Source organism: Hypanus sabinus, chromosome 1, assembly GCF_030144855.1.
Source record: "Hypanus sabinus isolate sHypSab1 chromosome 1, sHypSab1.hap1, whole genome shotgun sequence".
Classification (NCBI taxonomy): Eukaryota; Metazoa; Chordata; class Chondrichthyes; order Myliobatiformes; family Dasyatidae; genus Hypanus; species Hypanus sabinus.
In genome coordinates, this window is record NC_082706.1 from 180,461,890 (window position 1) to 180,481,663 (window position 19,774).

At 40.3% G+C, this 19,774-nt stretch overlaps 1 protein-coding gene across 12 annotated transcripts in view; it reads right to left on the bottom strand.

Moving 5' to 3' along the window:
• Positions 1 to 14,805: 14,805 nt before the first annotated feature.
• The window catches only part of ncoa2 (nuclear receptor coactivator 2), a 312,874-nt gene continuing 307,905 nt past the window's right edge, over positions 14,806 to 19,774 (bottom strand). For all 12 annotated transcript variants that reach the window (XM_059982705.1, XM_059982738.1, XM_059982722.1 and 9 more), the window contains one exon: positions 14,806 to 19,679. In XM_059982705.1, the coding sequence (XP_059838688.1) occupies positions 19,668 to 19,679 (12 nt within the window). In that variant the 3' untranslated portion in view covers positions 14,806 to 19,667. The remainder of the gene's footprint in view (positions 19,680 to 19,774) is intronic.

The window sequence follows — 19,774 nt, forward strand, 5'->3', positions numbered from 1 at the left end:
CACCATCTCCACATCCATCCTCTCACTGAGATCCCATATGCATTAATCACTACGGATAAATGCCTGGAGTGTCCAAACTTCCCTTGCAAGTCAATTTCTTAAACCTATTTGTTTTTACGTTCTTATTAGCTTCCCATTTTTCAGAATCAGTGCCATAAAAATGTGGTTGCCCTTTTTCGTTGCTTCTATACATATTCTCAGCGTTAAACACCTTCTCTCAGAAATCTCTTGATTTTTGACCTTAGAAAGAAAATCAGATATAGCAGATCTTTCAGTATTTTTTCTCAAAGCATTTCCTCAGAGACTGTGACATTCCTGCAATGGAATAATTTGAAAATAACTTCCAGTTATATAGCACCTTTAACATAGCCAAAGTATCCAATGGAATTGCATTATCAAACTCAAAAAAATATCAGGCTAAGTAGCAGATATTAGGACAAAGATTCAAAAATATTGTTTGAAGAAGGGCACCTTAAAAGGAAGAAAAAAGTAGAGAGAATGTATCAACTCAATGCAATGACTCAACAAGGCAGAATCTATCATTAAGCACCTCCACCACCCAGGGCATGGCCTCTTCTCATTGCTGCCATCATGGAGGAGGTACAGGAGCCTGAAGACATTCAACATTTTAGGAACAACTTCTACCCCTCCACCATCAGATTTCTGAACAGGCAATGAACCCATGAACACTAACAATCCCTGTCCTAATGTGTCATCCTGGACAGAGTAGCCATCACAGACAAGTAGTTTATCACAGATTTGAAAGGTGATTTGATACTAGTGTATATGATGATACGAGGCATTGATAATGTGGATAGCCAATACATTTTTACCAGGGTGGAAATTCCCTAATGCACAAGAGAATAAAAACATAATTTCAAGGTATTTAGAGGAAAATATTGAGTGGCGGGGAGAATGTCAGAAGTAGGATTCTTTTGTTCTTACAGAAAATGGTACAGTGTGTATAGAATGTATTGCCAGGGCTGGTAGTAGAGGCAGATACATGAGGGACATTTAAGAGATGCTTAGTTAGGCCATGGATGAAAGCAAATGGAGGACTATGTAGGAAGGTTGAATTTGCCTTCAAGTAGGTTAAAAGATGAACATAATATCTTGTGCCGATAGGCCTGCACTGTGCAGTACCATTCAATCGTCTACCATCTACCTCATGAATAACAAAATGAATGACTTCATTCATGTGCTTCCTACGGAGAATATCACACAGCAATCACGTGAGATAAAAATTAGAGGGGACACTAAAATTAAAGAGGGGCCATAACACAAGTGGAATGTATTGCCAATATGAAAACAGGGATTGTACCGGGTACTTTAGCCCTGAATCTTCAACCCCAATCGACCGGAGATACTCAAGTTTATTACAGATGGTTTACAGAAGACAGTTTACCCAAAGGGTGAAGAGTGTACCCTCATAACATTCACTTGCTGGATCATCTCTTCAACTAAGCCAGTGAGAATAGGAATAAAGTTTATGGTCGGAATTGCAGGAGTCTACATCCCTTGAAATGAGGAAGGGGCTTTATTTTCCAGGGAACCCAGGTTGTGATTTATGGTGGAAAATGTTGTGGTCTTTTGTATGTAACTGGAACCCTTGGAAGCAGTGCATTTGTAACTTGGATACTCCTTTGGAACACCCGTCACTAGTTCTCAGTGCAAGCTGATAAAAGATTTTCTTTTATCTTCTTCGACTTGGAAGCCACACACTTGGCTTTCTTGTGGTTGTCCTTTTACATATTCTATAGGGACAAAATAAATTGTTTTGGAAATTAAGAAAAAACATATAATTGATGATTCCTCTGGTGAAAAATTGAGAATGTCAAGGTCATCTTAACCTTTCCTCATGCTTATTCTTTCATTCTGTTAGTTTATATATATTCTAACCTCCTCCATCAACATCTACATAGGTGGGTACAACCTGCTTTATTCGGAGGAAGTCACATTGAAAACCAGAGTCATTTCTGGCCAAAGCTCTAAATTTCCTAAGCTCTCCTTGTCACTGTCATTCTGACTGTGTCGCAGTTTGGGACTTGTCAAGGTGTCCACTGGCACATCACAACCTTCCTGCTGATTCTTTGCTTTCACACTGGCAAATCTGGGCATTATATTGTGTGCGCTGGGGCTAGCTTAGCAACTCTATTCATCTCAATAGAGAAGAGCAGCTCCAATGGATATAGGCAAACATTGTATAATTTACAATTTTTCATTGGTTAAAATATGTAGTTGTTATAAGTCTGATTTATCTGCTTTTTTTAAAAAAGTGTTTGTTCCTAACTTAAATATTTATCTTTAACTTCTTTAAATAGTCTTGATTTATTTTAATGCCTCAGAGATATTCACAGATGCCTAAAGCTTTGTTCAGTAAAAGATCAGTCCCTTTAAATTGCATGTCCCATTCCCAAAGCTGTTTTTACGGCCAGCAAGTCCGGGGTGCAGTTTAATCAGCTGTCAAAGCATTCCCGACCGTACATTTCCACTGCACAGAGCCTTGTCAATGCAGAGTTGACTTTGGAGACGAGTCAGCTGCTGAAGGTGGATACGGTGGGTCATCAGCCTGCCATTCACTGAGGTGGACTGCACTGAATAATCCCACAGAATGAATATTAATCTGTGGTATGAGGAGGCCAATTGGAAGATTACTGTTTATTGCCCTTCAGCAAACACCATAGGGATGGTGATGATAATCAGGAACTTTTTGGATCCACTGCAGTCCTTATGAGAATGTACTCCCGACATGGTTGGGAACAAGACTTCCAGAATTTATATTTAGTCAGTTTTAATGAGTAACAAAATATTTTCAAATCGGACAAATATGTCTTCAGGGGAAGGGATTTCCCCATTAAGTGTTTGTGATGGAAGGCATGGGTGAGGAATTTGTTGGAAAATAGACAAGGGGCACAACTTCAGTGCATTTATCTCAGCCACTGTGCACCAGTGGCAGAAGGAATGAATGGATTGTAAATCAAGCAGGCTGCTTTGACCTGGATAGCATTGATCTTCTTTAAGTGTTGGAAAGCACTCATCCAGACAAGTGGAGAGCAAACTATCACACTCCTGACTTGCAGACGCTGGAAAGACTTTGGACGGTCAGGTGGTGAGGATACCTAACATCTGATCTGCTAGTACAGCCACAACATTATCAGCCCATAAAAATTTGTGGGCAAATAGTGAACTCCAGGAAGCTGGTTTAAACAGTGACAATGTCATTGAATATCATGGATAGAGGGCTAGGTTCTCATTTGCTGGGCCTAGTCATTACATGACACTCGTGGTTTGAATGTCACAATATTTATCAATTGATGCCCAAATGTTATCTAGATCTTCCCATGTACAGGCATGTAAGAGGGCAAACCAAATTGAATATTGTGCAATAAGTAAACATCCCCTCTTCTGACCTAGAAGGGGCTAGGACACCATACTATGGATCTCCTACAGTGATATCCTGGATGGGGTGAGTAACTTCAAATAATAAGAAATATTCTTTGCATAAGATGCAACTCAAGTGAGGGTTCTTCTTCATAGAGTCATAGAACACTACAGCACCGAGATAGTCTCTTCTCCCATCTACTCTGTGCCAAACCATTAATCTGCCTAGTCCCATTGACCAACACCCGGACCATAATCCTCCATGTACCTATCAAATTTCTCTTAAATGTTGAACTTATGGCACAAATCAGAACAAAGAGGTATGATTTAGTGGCCATTACAGAAACATGGTTGCAAGGTGGAGAGGATTGGGAATTAAATATCCAAGGATATCAGGTAATATGGAAGGAGAGGCAGGAAGGTGAGGGAGGTGGGGTAGCACTCATAAGTGAAGATGAGATCTGGGCAATAGAAACGATATAAAATCTAAGGTGCATCTGGATAGAGATTAGGAATAGTAAAGGGAAAAATCACTGGTGGGAGTTGTCTATTGGCCTCCAAGTAATAACTTTACACTGGCACAGGTAATAAACAAATATCTGAGGCATGTAAGAATGGAACAGCAGCTATCATGGGGGACTTTAAATTGCACAAAGATTGAGTGAATCAGGTTGGTTGAGGCAGTCTTGGGGAGGACTTCATAGAATGCATCCGTGATAGCTTTCTTGAACAGCATGTTACTGAACCTACAAGGGAAAGTACTATCTTAGATCTGGTCCCGTGCAATGAGACAGGTACAATTAGTAGTTAGGGATCCTCTTGTAAAGGGTGATCACAGTAGGATTGAGTTTCTCGTACAAATGGAGGGTGCAATAGTTCAATCTAAAACCAGTACATTATGTCTAAACAATGGAGACTACAATGGGATGAGGGAGGATTTGGCTAGTGTAGACTGGGAACACAGATTATATGGTGGGACAGCTGAGGAACAGTGGAAGAATTTCAAAGAAATTTTTCATGGTGCTCAACAATATTCCAGTTAAAAGCAGGGAGAGTAAGGGTGGGGAGATCCAGCTTTAGATAGCTAAAAAAGTAAAAAGTCATTAAACTAAAATCTTGAGTGTACAAAGTCACCAAGAGTAGTGGGAAACTGGAAGGTTGGGGAAAACTTTAAAAAGTAACAAGGTTCCACTGAGCAAGCAATAAAGAAAGGGAAGATAGATTATGAAAATAAACTAGCAAAACATATAAAAACGGATAGTAAAAGGTTTGATAATTACATAAAGTGGAAAAGGGTGACTAAAGTGAATGTAGGTCCCTTGGAGGATGAAAAGGGGGAATTGATATTGGGTAATGAGGAAATGGCCAAGGCTTTGAATGACTGTTTTATATCGGTCTTCACTGTGGAGGAGACATCTAACATGCTAAAGTGAGATGTTATGGTTGCGATGGGAGGTGAGGACCTCGATACAATAGCTATTACTAAAGAGGTAGTGCTGAACAAACCTGTGTGCCTAAAGATAGACAATTCCCTTAGTCCTGATGGAATGCATCCCAGGGTACTGAAAGAAATGGCAGAAGTTATAGCAGAGGCTTTGGTGACAATTTGCCAAAATACTCTGGACTTTGGGTAGGTCCTGGTGGATTGGAAAATAGCTAATGTCACACCACTGTTCAAAAAAGGATGTAGGCAATAGACAGGTAACTATAGGCCAGTTAGTTTAACATGTGTAACTCTCACTTCAGCTAGTGGCTTAATCTAGGGGATGATAGCTTCCTGCCCAGCCAAACTTGAGAAATCTCGTTTGGGTGGATGCTGCGTGATGTGTCCCGTTACAAATCAGTACCCCGAAATAACAAACAGTACATAATATGCAATTAAACGATTGAGCTTTATAATTAATTTGACTATATAGTTAGTAAAGAAACAAAATAAAGAAAAGGGCCCATTCTCATGAAACAGTCTAGTGCAGAACATTGGAGCTCATGGTTCAATCCACTGGTTTCCTGTCAACCTCTTCCGAGCAAAACCGACCCTCAGACCCTCGCCCCAAGTCCACTCTGTCCGGCGATCTACCAACTCTCTCCATTCTTGTCCTCTCTTCATCTCTCCCTGGCAAAAGACTGCAAAATCCGTTCTCCCAGAAGCACAAGAAACAACAACATCCCTCATTCCAAAGCCCCACAATCTCTAGTCATTACATCTCTAACCATTACATTAGCAGTGAAACCTCACAGTGCGTTACACATGTAGTTGGGATAATGCTTGAAGTTATCCATTAAGGATGAAATAGCGAGGCATCTGGAAAGAAGTAGATCCATGAAGTAGACACTGCATAGATTCAGCAACGGCAGATCCTGTTTGACAAACTCATGCGATTTCTTTGAGGATATAATGAGTGCAGTGGATAGAGGGGAACAGATGGATGTTACTTGAATTTCCAGAAGGTGTTCGATAAGGTGCTGCATTTTAAAAAGACTTGTCCATAAGATAAGGGTGCATGGAGTTGGGAGTGATGGTTTGCACAGATAGAGGATTGGTTAACAAATAGAAAGCAGAAAGTTGGGATTCATGAGTGTTACTCTGGTTGGCAATCAGTGAGCGGTGTGCTGCAGGAGTCAGTGTTGTTCACGATGTACATTAATCTGGAAGAGGGGATCAAGTGTAGCGTATCTAAGTTTGTTGATGACACTAAATTCAGTGGAAAAGCAAATTGTGTAGAAGATATGGAGAGTCTGCAGAGAGATATAGATAGGTTAAGTGAGTGGGCAAGGGTCTGGCAGATAGAGTAGGATGTTTGTAAATGTAATTTCATCCACCTTGGAAGGAAAATTGGAAGATCAGGTTATTATTTAAATATTGAAATTGCAGTGTGCTGCTGTGCAGAGGGATTGGGGAGTGATTGTGCATGAATCACAAAAGATTGGTTTGCAGGTGCAGCAGGCTATCAAGAAGGAATGTTGGTCTTCTTTGCTAGAGTGATTAAATCTAAGAGCAGGAGGTTATGCTACAACTATACAGGGTACTGATGAGGCCGCAGCTAGAGTACTGTGTGCAGTTCTGGTCTCCATACTTCAGGAGGGATATACTGGCTTTGGAGTCAGCACAGAGGAGGTTCACCAGGTTGATTCCAGAGATGAGGGGGTTAGACTATGAGGAGAGAGTGAGTCGCCTGGAACTATACCCACTGGAATTCAGAAGAATGAGTAGAGATCTTATAGAAACATAAAATTAGGAAAGGGATAGATAGAGGCAGGAAAGTTGCTTCCACTGGTTAGGTGAGAATAGAACAAGGGGACATAGCCTCAAGATTCGGCGGAGTAGATTTAGGATGGAGACAAGGAGCTGCTTTTCCCAGAGAGTGGTGAATCTGTGGAATTCTCTGTCCATTGAAGCAGTGGAGGCTACCTCAGTAAATATATTTAAGACAAGGGTGGATAGATTTTTGTATAGTAGGGGAATTAAGGGTTATGGGAAAAAGTCGGGTAGGTGGAGATGAGTCCATGGCCAGATCAGGAATGAACTTATTGAATGGCGGAGCAGGCTCGATGGGTTAGATGACCTATTCCTGCTCCTATTTCTTGTATTGTTATGTAATTGACCCTGAATCCACCACTTGTGCTGGCAGCTTGTACTACACTCCCGTCTCCATGAACGAAGAAGCTCCCCCTCATGATCCCCTTAAACATTTCACCTTTCATCCTTAACCCATGACCTCGACTTCTAGTCTCGCCCAACTTCAGTGGTTAGAGCCTGCTTGTATTCACCCTATCTACGCACTGCGTAATTTTGTATACAAATCTCCCCTCAGTCTTCTAGATTTTAGGAAATAGTCTTAACTTATTCAGCCTTTCCTTACAACTCAGGTCCTCAAGTCTCGGCAACATGCTTGTAATATTTTTCTGCACTCTTTTCAATCTTATTTACACATTTCTTGTAGGTAGATGACAAAAACTACACAATACTCCACATTAGGCATTACCAACACCCTACACAATTTCAACATAACATCCCAACTCCTGTACTCAGTACATTGATTTATGAAGGCCAATGGGGAAAAACTCTTTATGACCCTATCTACCTGTGATGCCACTTTCAAGGAATTACAGACCTGTATCCCCAGATCGCTCTATTCTACTGCACTCCCCGGTGCCCTACCACTCCCTGCGCAAGTCCTACCCTGGTTGGTCCTCCCAAGGTGCAACATCTCATGCTTGTCCGCATTAACTTCCATTGCCACTTTTCAGGCCATTTCACCACTTCCCACTGCAAGCTTTGAGAGTCTTCCTCACTGTCCATTACACCTCCGATCTTGTTCTCATCTTGAAATTTGCCGATCCAGTTAACCACATTATCATCCAGATCATTGATATAGATGACAATGAACAATGGTCCCAGCACCGATCCCTGTGGCACACCACTAGTCACAGGCAACTATCTACAACCACTTGGTTCCATTGTATGTCTACATTATTACCCCAGGTACATCCTTAGAAAGAAGTAACACTTGAACGGAATATGTAGAATCCTTGTTGGTAGAGTTAAGAAACTGCAAAGATAAAAAGACCCAGATGAGAGTTATATACAGGCCTCTGAACAGTACCCAGGATATCGCAGAACAAATTAGATAGAAAAGGCCTATAGAGTGCCTATAAAAAGTATTCATGCCATACCCTCCCCACCCCACCCCGGAAGTTTTCATGCTTATTGTTTTACAACATTGAATTACAGTGGATTTAATTTGGCTTTTTTGACACTGATCAACCGAAAAAGAACATTTTTGTTTCAAAGTGAAAACAGATCTCTACAAGGTGATCTGAATGATTACAAATATAAAACAAAATAATTGATTGCGTAAGTATTCAGCCTCTCTTTAATATGACATACCAAATCATTACTGCTGTAACCAATTGGTTTTAGAAGTCACATAATTAAATGGAGATATGTTTTTGGAGACCTATGTGCAGTCAAGGTGTTTCTATTGATTTTAGTAAAAATACACTGGTATTTGGAAGGTTCAACTGCTGGTGAGTCAGTATCCTAGCAAAAACTGCATCGTGAAGACAAAAGAACACTCCAAGCAACTCTGTGAAAAAGATATTGAAAAGTACAAGTTAAGAGATGGATACAAGAAAATTTTGAAGCCACTGAATATCCCCTGGAGGACAGTTAAGTCAATCATCAAGAAATGGAAAGAATATGGCACAGCTATAAATCTGCCTAGAGCAGGCCGTCTCCAAAAACTGAGTGTGCAAGAAGGGGATTTGTGAGCGAGGCCACCAAGAAACCTGTGACAATTCTGGAGGAGCTACAAGCTTCAGTGGCTAAGATGGGAGAGACTGTGCAGACAACAACCGTTGCCTGGGTGTTTCACCCGTTGCTGCTTTATGTGAGAGTGTCAAAGAGAAAGACACAGTTGGACAAAAACAAGTCACAAGAAATCTTGGCTAGAGTTTGCCAGAAGGGCTGTGGTAGACTCTGAAGTCAGCTAGAAGAAGAGTCTACGGCCTGATGAAATTGAGCTTTTTGGACACCAGACTAAACACTGTTTGGCGTAAGCCAAATACTGCAACATCATCAAAAAACACACCATCCTTTACCATGAAGTATGGTGGCGGCTGCATCATGCTATGGAGATGCTTTACTGCAGCAGGCCCTGGAAAGCTTGTGAAGGTAAAATGAATGCAGCAAAATTGTGTAAGGTGTGGGAAACAAGTAAGGAAGTTATGGAACCTATGATAATTAAAGAGGTGGAAGTACTGACGCTTGTAAGAAATTTAAAAGTGGATAAATTTCCCAGGATATTCCCCAGGACCTTGAGGGAAGTTTGTGTAGAAATAGCAGGAGCTCTGACGGAGATCTTTAAGATGTCATTAGAAACGGGGATTGTGCTGGAGGATTGGTGTATTGCTCATGTGGTTCCATTGTTTAAAAAGGGTTCTAGAAGGAAGCCTAGCAATTATAGACCTGTCAGTTTGACATCAGTGGTGGGTAAATTAATGGAAAGTATTCTTAGAGATAGTATTAATAATTATCTGGATAGACAGGATCTGATTTGGAGTAGCCAGCATGGATTTGTGCGTGGAAGGTCATGTTTGACAAACCTAATTGAATTTTTTGAAGAAGTTACGAGGAATGTTGACGAGGGTAAGGCAGTGGATGTAGTCTATATGGACTTCAGCAAGGCCTTTGACAAAGTTCCACATGGAAGGTTAGTTAAGAAGGTTCAGTCGTTAGGTATTAATGCTGGAGTAATAAAATGGATTCAACAGTGGCTAGATGGGAGATGCCAGAGAGTAGTGGTGGATAATTGTTTATCGGGATGGAGGCCGGTGACTAGCGGGGTGCCTCAGGGATCTGTTTTGGGCCCAATGTTGTTTGTAATATACATAAATGATCTGAATGATGGGGTGGTAAATTGGATTAGTAAGTATGCCGATGATACTAAGGTAGGAGGTGTTGTGGATAATGAGGTGGGTTTTCAAAGCTTGCAGGGAGATTTATGCTGGTTAGAAGAATGGGCTGAACGTTGGCAGATGGCGTTTAATGCTGAGAAGTGTGAGGTTCTACATTTTGGCAGGAATAATCCAAATAGAACATACAGGGTAAATGGTAGGGCATTGAGGAATGCAGTGGAACAGAGAGATCTAGGAATAACAGGGCATAGTTCCCTGAAGGTGGAGTCTCATGTAGATAGGGTGGTGGAGGGCTTTTGGAACGCTGGCCTTTATAAATCAAAGCATTGAGTACAGAAGTTGGGATGTAATGTTAAAATTGTACAAGGCATTGGTAAGGCCAAATTTGGAATATTGTGTACAGTTTTGGTCACTGAATTATAGGAAAGATATCAATAAATTAGAGAGAGTGCAGAGACGATTTACTAGGATGTTACCTGGATTTCAGCACTTAAGTTACAGAGAAAGGTTGAACAAGTTAGGTCTCTATTCATTGGAGTGTAGAAGGTTGAGGGGGGGGGGGGATTTGATCGAGGTATTTAAAATTTTGAGAGGGATAGATAGTTGATGTGAATAGGCTGTTTCCATTGAGAGTAGGGGAGATTCAAACGAGAGGACATGATTTGAGAGTTAGGGGGCAGAAGTTTAAGGGAAACACGAGGGGGTATTTCTTTACTCAGAGAGTGATAGCTGTGAGGAATGAGCTTCCTGTAGAAGTAGTAGAGGCCAGTTCAGTTGTATCATTTAAGGTAAAATTGGATAGGTATATGGACAGGAAAGGAGTGGAGGGTTATGGGCTGAGTGCGGGTAGGTGGGACTAGGTGAGGTTAAGAGTTCGGCACGGACTAGGAGAGCCGAGATGGCCTGTTTCCGTGCTGTGATTGTTATATGGTTATTTAAACTCAGGGAAATCCTGGAGGAAAACCTGATGCAGTCTACAAGAGAACTGTGACTTGGGAGAAGATTTATTTTCCGGCAAGGCACTGACCCCAAGTATAAGCCAAAGCTACACAGGACTGGCTTAAAAACAGCAAGGTTAATATCTTGTAGTGACAATTCAGAGTCCAGTCCTCAAAGCAGTTAAGAATTTGCAGCTGGATTTGAAAAATTTGATCCCCATGCAATCTGACAGAACTTGAGAAGTTTTGTAAAGAAGAATGGGGAAAATTTACAGTTGTCCAAATGTGCAAAGCTAATAGAAACCTATCCACACAGACACAAGGTTGTAATTGCTGCCAAAGGTGCATCTACTAAATACTGACTTGAAGTGGGTGAGTAATTATGCAATCAACTATGTTGTGTTTAATAATTGTAATACATTTAGACCAATTTGTAGATACTTTTGACATAAGTATCTTCCTTCTGTTGATCGGTGTGAAAAAAAGCTGAATTAAGTCCACTGTGATTCAATGCTGTAAAACAATAATCGTGAAAACCTTTGGGGGGGGGGTTGGGATTACTTTTCGTAAAAAGGGCAATGCTACGATAGTCAAAGGGGATTTCAATATGCTGATAGGTTGGGAAAATCAGTTTGGTACTGGATCCCAACAGAGGGAATTGGTAGTATGCCTATGAGATTTTTTTTTAAAGAGCAGCTAATGGTTGAGCCCACTGAGGAAAAGGCAATCTTGTGGGTGTTGTGTGATGTACCAGATTTGGTTAGGGTACACAAGGTGAAGGAACCCTTGGAAGGCAGTGATCATAATATGATGGGATTCACACTAAATTTTGAGAGGGAGCAGATAATGTCAGTTGTATCAGTATTACAGTGGAGTAAAGGGAATTACAGAGGCATGGGAGAACAGCTGGCCCAAGTTGATTGGAAGGAACCATTAGCACAGTTGACAGCAGAACAGCAATGGCTTGAGTTTCTGGGAACAATTCAGATGGCACATAATAGATACATCCCAAAAGTAGTAGTATTCTAAAGAGAGGATGAGGCGACTGTGGCCGACAAGGGAGGTCAGACAGCATAAAGGCAAAAGAGAAGGCATATAATATAGCAAAAATTTAGTGTTAAGTGTGAGAATTGGAACCTTTTAAAAACAACAGGAGGCAACTAAAAGAGCAATAAGGAGAGAAAAGATGAAATATGAAATTAAGCTGGCTAATAATATCAAAGAGGATACCAATTTTTTTTTGAGACATGTAAAGAGTAAGAGAGGTGAGAATGGATATTGGACTACTGGGGCATAACAATAATGACGTTATAATTGTGGACAAAGAAATGGCAGACAAACTTAAGCATTTTGTGTCAGTCTTCACTGTGGATGACACTAGCTGTAGCTAGAAACTTGACAATGCCAGGGGATTAAAAAAACCAGAGGTCATGGGTTAAGGGTGAAGGGGGAGAAGTTTAAAGGGAATGTGGGGGGGGGGGGGGCTTCACGCAGAGAGTGGTGGGAGTGTGGAATGAGCTGCCAGAGGAAGTGGTGAATGTGGGCTCACTTTTGATATTTAAGAAAAACTTGGACAGGTACATGGATGAGAGGGGTTTGGAGGGATATGACCCAGGTGTAGGTCAGTGGGACTAGGCAGAAAAATGGTTTGGCACAGCCAAGAAGGGCCAAAAGGCCTGTTTCTGTGCTATGGAAGAACTGAGTGTAGTTGCTATTATTAAGGAGAAGGTGCTTAAGAACCTGAAAGGTTTGAAGCTTGATAAATCACCTGAACCAGATGGTTAGATCTTGGGATTCTGAAAGAGGTGGCTGAAGAGATTGTGGAGGCATTAGTAATGATCTTTCAAGAATTACTAGATTTTGGAATGGATCTGGAGGACTGGAAAATTGCAAATGTCTCTCCACTTTTTAAGAAGGGAAGGAGGCAGACAGAAGAAAATGATAGGCCAGTTAGCCTAACTTCAGTGGTTGGGAAGATGTTCAAGTCCACTATTAAGGATGAAGTTTTGGAGTACTTTGAGGCACATGGTTTCCTGAGCAGGAAATTTTTTACATGACCTGAAAACTGCAGCACTTTATTAAAATGTTATATGAAAGAAAATTCCAGCTACACTGCAACAAGTGGTCTATGTGCAGGAGCACTTTGGTTAGCCACACAACTCAGAGGAAACAGTGGTATTGGGACCACTTCTTTTCATGTTGTATGTCAATGATTTGGATGATGGAATTGATGGCTTTGTGATCATATGAACATTGGTAGAGGTGGCAGCTACAGTTGAGGATGCCAGGAATCTGCAGAAGGACGTTGACAGAGAAGGGAATGGGCAAAAAATTGTAGAGAAGTGTATAGTTATGTACTTTGGTAGAAAGAATAAAGACTGAGACCGTTTTTTGAACAGGATGGAAATTCAGAAATCAGAGGGGCAAAGGGACTTGGGAGTCTTCGTGCAGACTTCCCTAAAGGTTAACTTGCAGGTTGAGTTGGAGGTAGGGACGGCCTTCTTTTCTAGTGGACTAGAATATAAAGTAAGGATGTAATGCCGAGGCTTTTTATGCATTGGTCAGACCACACTGGGGATATTGAGTAGTTTTGGGCCTTTTATCTAAAAGATGTGCTGGCATTAGAGAGGATCCAGAGGAGGTTCATGAAAATAGTACTGAGAATGAAAGGGTTAGCATATGGTTTGGGGGCTGTACTCACTGAAGTTTAAAAGAATAAGGGGTGATCTTATTGAAACCTATTGAAAGGCCTAGATGGTGAATGTGGGGAGGATGCTTCCTATAGTGGGCATAAGTCTAGGCATAGCCTCAGAATAGAGGCTCATACTTTTACAACAGAGATGAGGAATTTCTTTAGCCAGAGAGTGTTGGATCTGTGGAATTCATTGCCATGACAGGATGTGGAGGCCAAGTCATTGGGCGTTTTTAAAGCAGAGGTTGATAGGTTCTTGATTAGGAGGGGCATCAGTGGTCACAGGGAGAAGGCAGGAAAATGGGATTGAGAGAATAATAAATGATGGAATCGTGAAGAAGATGCGATGGGCCGACCAGTCAAATTCAGCTTTGTCTTTTATCTTTGCCCATCAGCAGCTTTTGACATTTCACAGTCCAGCAGTCTTGGTTTCTGGACCATTGACCAATTCAAATTCAGCAGTTTCAGTCCTGTAAAGATGCATCTAATTTAAAGTAAAGCTTAGGGACCCAGTCTTTGGAATATCAGGAGCCTGCCTGGACTTGCTGGCCACAGAGAGCGTCTTGCTACTACTAGTGAGTACCTGGGCACGTTCTGCTTAAGGAAGGCCAGGCACTGTACAGGGCCACCCTCTTCCCCCTGAAGGGCTTTGACAGTGGATGGGGCATTGCTTGCCATCGTCCTCAGGTTCACCAGCCTGAGGAAAAGCAGCAGCATCAACATTTGATGGTGCCATCAGGCAGACCAAACCCAGCCAATAGCTTTTGTAGCTTATTTTAAATAAATACAGTGCAAGCAAGGGGTTTTAATGACGTGGTCACTGTAAGGATTTTGGTCAGAAACACATTAATGCTCAGAGGGCCATGTTCTATAAATGTTTTGTGCAAAACGCACAACCCAAGCTTGAACTCAGCTTCAATTAATTGTGCTAAGCACATCCTTTCAACCTTCTTGCTTTGAAGGAGGTCTTGTGGGAAGTTATGAACAAATCTCAGTGCTACCTGCAGCACAGCTCCAGTGGTGTAGGAGTGCCTGCAGGGGGCACTGTCTACTGCACACAGAAGTTGCACATCCAACACTGCTGTAAGGGGAGCTCAGAGTCACAAGACCCTACTGAATGAAAGTTAGGCACATGTACTTACTTGTCTATCATCAGGTAAGACAAATAATTAAAGGCTGTTGAAGGTATGCAACCACGTGCGACTAAAATCAGCAGTCACCATCACCACAGAAATTTTAAGGACTATCTCAATTTTGCTTTGTGTGAGTAATGTAAATGACTTAGAACTTAGTTCCATACTAAGTTTGTATTACTTAACACAACCCAAGGTTCGCTTAAAAGCATTTTGTTGCAACTCCATTAAAAAGTATGCAAAATTCAAAGGAATTAAATTTTATTAAACATCGCAATAACAGGATTCTTTATTTACAACAGCATTATTTAACATCAATTAAGCAAATGACCTCAGCAAAAGCAATATTAGTTAACAACTTGCATAAATGTATTTAATCTTTTTGAATATACCTAAGTTGGCATAAAATGCTCACAATAAGGATACAAACATGGATGCCCAAAGGAAAAAAAAGTGTTTAGTGTGAACTAAAAAAAAATACATCTCTGAACTTGCAATACTGTAAGCCTTCTGCTGAAGAAACTTACTTTACATATTGCTTAGAATTTGCAATTCGTCAATATACACCACTCAGAGATTTGGGGGAGGGGGGAGAAAAGTTTACAAATAGTGCCCCACTACTGACCACAAAAGGAACAAAGTAATGTATGTAAAAAAAAACAAAGCAATAATCATGGGTCCATATTGCAGTAGGCAACCATTATTTCTATTTATCTGACAAAAAAATAATAACTGATGACACATCCAAAAAATTTTACACAATTCACTATACAAACAATATAATACAACAAAGAGCTGCTAGGAATATACAGGACATAAAAACATATCTAAGGCATTATGCTAATTTATAGCATTTGAGGTTCCTGCACTGTACTAAGAAATTGACAGATCTTACAAAACAAATTCAAGCTCTAAATGAAAAAGTAGACGGGGTTTGCCTATCAAATTGAAAATCCATAGAATTGTTTGTGCAGAGAATGGGTCTGCATCCAGTCAACAATCAACTGTGTAGAAATACTATAAAATGATGTTGAATGACACCAACACACCATGGCTTAGCTGTACTGTATTTTAAAATCAACTCAGTGAAATCTTTGGATTTTGCAAAACGGAGCAACACAGCCCTGCTTGTCTGCAATGTTACACCACTAGAATACATTGTTCTTAATGTTAGCTTTGATTCCTTTTTCTTTAAGTCTGTTAGAGGAAAATGTTTAAGATTGAACATAATACAATCAAAGATGTTGCTTCCCAATGAAAGTAGCTCCCATGATCCACTTTCTAAGAGAGTAGACCTTTATGCATTCAGATCTAGAGGCGATATAAATTGGGGTTACAGTGCAGAGTTTAAATGAACGTGTGAAACACACCTACCCACCCCCCCCTTCCATTCAGATATTTGTGTTTAAATCTTTTGGCTTTGTAGGTAACTACACAGTGGTTATTTGCACACTTTCAAAAAGTAATAACACCCTGTCACAAACCATATATTTCAAATTAAAGCAGAGATATGAAATAGGGTAAATACAGAAAAGCTTGCTGGATTATTACACAATGTTCCCATAGACATAAATGCAAAGGTCTAGGCTCTAAATGCCTGCATTTCAGAATACTTTTCTATTTCACAGCAGTATTTACATAAAGCTATATCATACCAAAGCAATCTGAAACACAATGTTATTTGGACACACAGATAGAATACATTTCTTTATCAAATGAACAATCTATAGCTGAGATGTGGCAGCTTTTCCTTTCTAAAAGCAATTGTTGAGGCAAAAACAGGTCTGTATTCAGTTTGTACAGTGATCAATATGATCAGTGTGGGTTTTGGGCCTTAAATGACGGCATGTTCCATACAGCCTGACACAAAAACAGTGAGGTATCAGGACTCAGAACGTTACAGCTTGAGAGAGAAACTACATAATAAAACACCTGCTTCCAACCCAATCAACAAATTTTTCCCAATTTAAATCATAAATTAGACTGAGAGAAGCTACATGCACCGAAGTAGCAGTTTGGGGTTTTGGCATGATATTCAAACATTTTGGAAATCTAAAAGTGGCTGCAGAATATCTAGTAGAAGAGCCATTTAAGACACTAGCCTCAAATGCTACTGAAACAGACTTGTTAGCTACCTATCAAGGCATCATGATTCTTTTATTTACAAAATAAACGACAGACACTGCTGCTAAGGTATCTAATATAATACTGTAGTACCTCACTTTAAATCAGCAGCTTAAGAATTTTACTTCATCAAAATACCACAAGTATGTAAAACATAATGCTCTCAAGTAAAATTTATTGCTTGGTTACATACATCACTCTTGTATAGCTAACAGCTTTCCAAAAGTCATCAAATCTTATTTTACAAAATACTGTACCATATGAAAATGTTATGGCTGTTTGTATTCTCTTACTTGTGGTGACGTCTGAATCTAGATCTACACAATTTAGCTTTTGGAAACTGCCACTGACTTTAGGAAATCATAATGAAGCACTAGGGTTCTGCAGCTCACAAAAAGGTCCGCCCTCAGCACAATCGGACTGCAATGAACAATTTAGTTTAAAACAATAAGCTTGAACAGTCCATAATACCTTAATTTTTATAGCTCACAATGCAAGCATTACTATCCCATGCAAGCTTATGCGAGTAAACTCAACTAAACACACCAGAAGCAAAGTCATGAGTGTGAAGGTGAATTTAATAGTTATAATGATTGGATCTAATATACATATTAGGATAGCATTGCGTTGGAACTAAACTGCATCGAATAGTCTGCCTTAATGGAACTGCTGATATTGTAGCATTTGGTATATTGTGAGAGTATGTTTCACAATATCTGCTTAATTTTTCAAAGCCAAAAGCTTTGATTGGCTACATAATAAATGCAGAATGAAGAAGACACTTAAACCCCCTCCCACACACCTATAAAAAGAAACTCAACAAACCTTAACTAAACTCCAAACCTATTCAGGGGTCAATAGAATGGTTAACATGATGAATTTTGCATTAGAGTAAAAAAAACTATGTGACTTGATACCAGAACGGCAATGAGTCCTGTAATGCAATATTGGTTCTGTACAGAAGATAGTACGCACCATTTTGTGAGTTTCTCGTCAGATGCTGATTAAGTTTTTACGTACACGACCCTGAAATTAAACCCCTTTGTACAGTTCAGTCCCAAACCACATGATTGTTCAGGGACAATTAACAGAATTAGAAAATTAACTTTAGTAATACTCTCCATGATTACCGAGTTGCAATGTTAAATCACGGTGAATTAGCAGTGAAGCTCAACACAGGGCATCTCCTCATTTTAAAAGTCCAGCTAAAATAAAAAATAACTCTTCAATTTTCCTGTCTGTGCATTAGTACCCAGCTGGGTATTCAGAAACCCATGACTTTTCAGTTAACTTTGACCAGTGCTAATGAAAAACATTATTTGCTGGAAAATTGTACAAAATGGACAAGAAATGTACACCAAGGAGGGAAACATTTTATACTTGCTTTTGATATTCTGCCATTGCAGAATTATTTGAAAGTATTGAGGTGGAGAAATACCTGGCTGCTTTCAGTGATACACCTGGACTCAGTGCTGCACCTCAGTCTGTGTGGAGGAGAGGCTGGATCACACTGGTTGACAGAGATAAGGCCGCAAAGGAGCCGAAACAAGCCAGTCTGTTAGTCTGCTGCTACTGGTGGAAAGAACACAGCCCATGAGGAGCAAACAGTCATGCTCTTGAAGAAGGGACGGTGGCGATGGTGATAAGGTAGCTGGCCTTTAGCGCCGAGGGGAGTGATTAACATTTGTACGATGGGAACTTTTCTTTTGTAGGAAGATCGGGTGTTAGTCGTCAAATTGGAACTCTGTCTGGGTGTGTGACAGACTCTTCTGTTGTACTGCAGAGAGAAATAGTTACCAATTCCTGCCTTTAGTTGGGGGAACTGGAGTGGTTTTGGGGGCAGGGTGGCATTAAGGGCTTTCCTGAGACAGTCCAAACGACCAAGAGAAAACTATTCTGCATTTTGTGCATGGGTACAGAACATGAGTCCCCATCTCTGACAAGCTGTCGGATCTAGCATGTAGATCTGGCCTGGGAGAACAATCAGGAGTCTGAGTAAGTGTGAGTGAGAGAGAGAGAGAGAAAGTGAAGAAGCTACACATTTGGTCACCTGTCTGGATTGGTAACCACAGCAAAGCATTAGATTGGTCTTATTATGAGATGTTGGTAATTCTATATTTTTCAATCAGCATGTAAGTTATGGTCAGATAAGTTAATCTGGTGTGAGAGGTGGGAGTCTGTGGAGCTGATAATGTTTAATAGGTAGCCTCAGTCTGCAGAGCCAAAGTGTTATATTATTTCATCAATATAATGAAAAATTAGGGCAAAAGTTTCATGCACCCTGGATATTGAACTGTGACTGCAGAACACAAGCACAGCATGAAAAGATAACGCACCAACTCTTGCTGACAGAAGTCACAAACCACCTGAAGTCTATTCCCCATTTGGCTTTATCAGAAACAAAATTTATATTCCATTTAAATACCTTCCAAATCAAATTCTTTATTCTTACAGTTTTCAGCTTATTGGTATGTTTATTTATATTCACAGCAGAACCTTTTAAAGAAAGGCTTCATTTCTAAATACTGAAGGGAAATATGGCTGAAAGCCTGCACACTGGATTAAATAGCAGAAAAGTCAGCAACCACCGAGGATCAAAAAAAAAGCGCAAAGAGCTGATCATTCTGCAAAACGACGATAGAAATACATTCATCGGACAAGGTTCGAAGCCGATGTCGATCTGTTGTGAGGACAGACTTAAGTCACACTTATGGTGAATGCAATTAATGGACAAAGCAGCTTCGGTAGGCAAGTACGTTGCTACTAAGGAGCCTGTCACTCTGTTAGCAACACTTGTAATAAGAATTTCTCTGAGACTGGCTGAGAGTTCAATTGGCTGCTGCAATTTTCTTGGCTTGATCTGGTGGAGCTTGTTTGTTGGTATAATTGTTACCACCTAAATGTTGACCTTGCACTGTACATCAGCAAGCACGTGGACCTTCTGGACCTAGTTGAAGACAGGAGGAACAGCAATCCAGATGGTCAGCAATATTTCTGTAAGATTGAAAAGCACAAAATACATATTTAATTAACAGAGACAAACACAAGACAACATAGTAAAATTCAGTGGATTCAGATCAGTAAGCAAT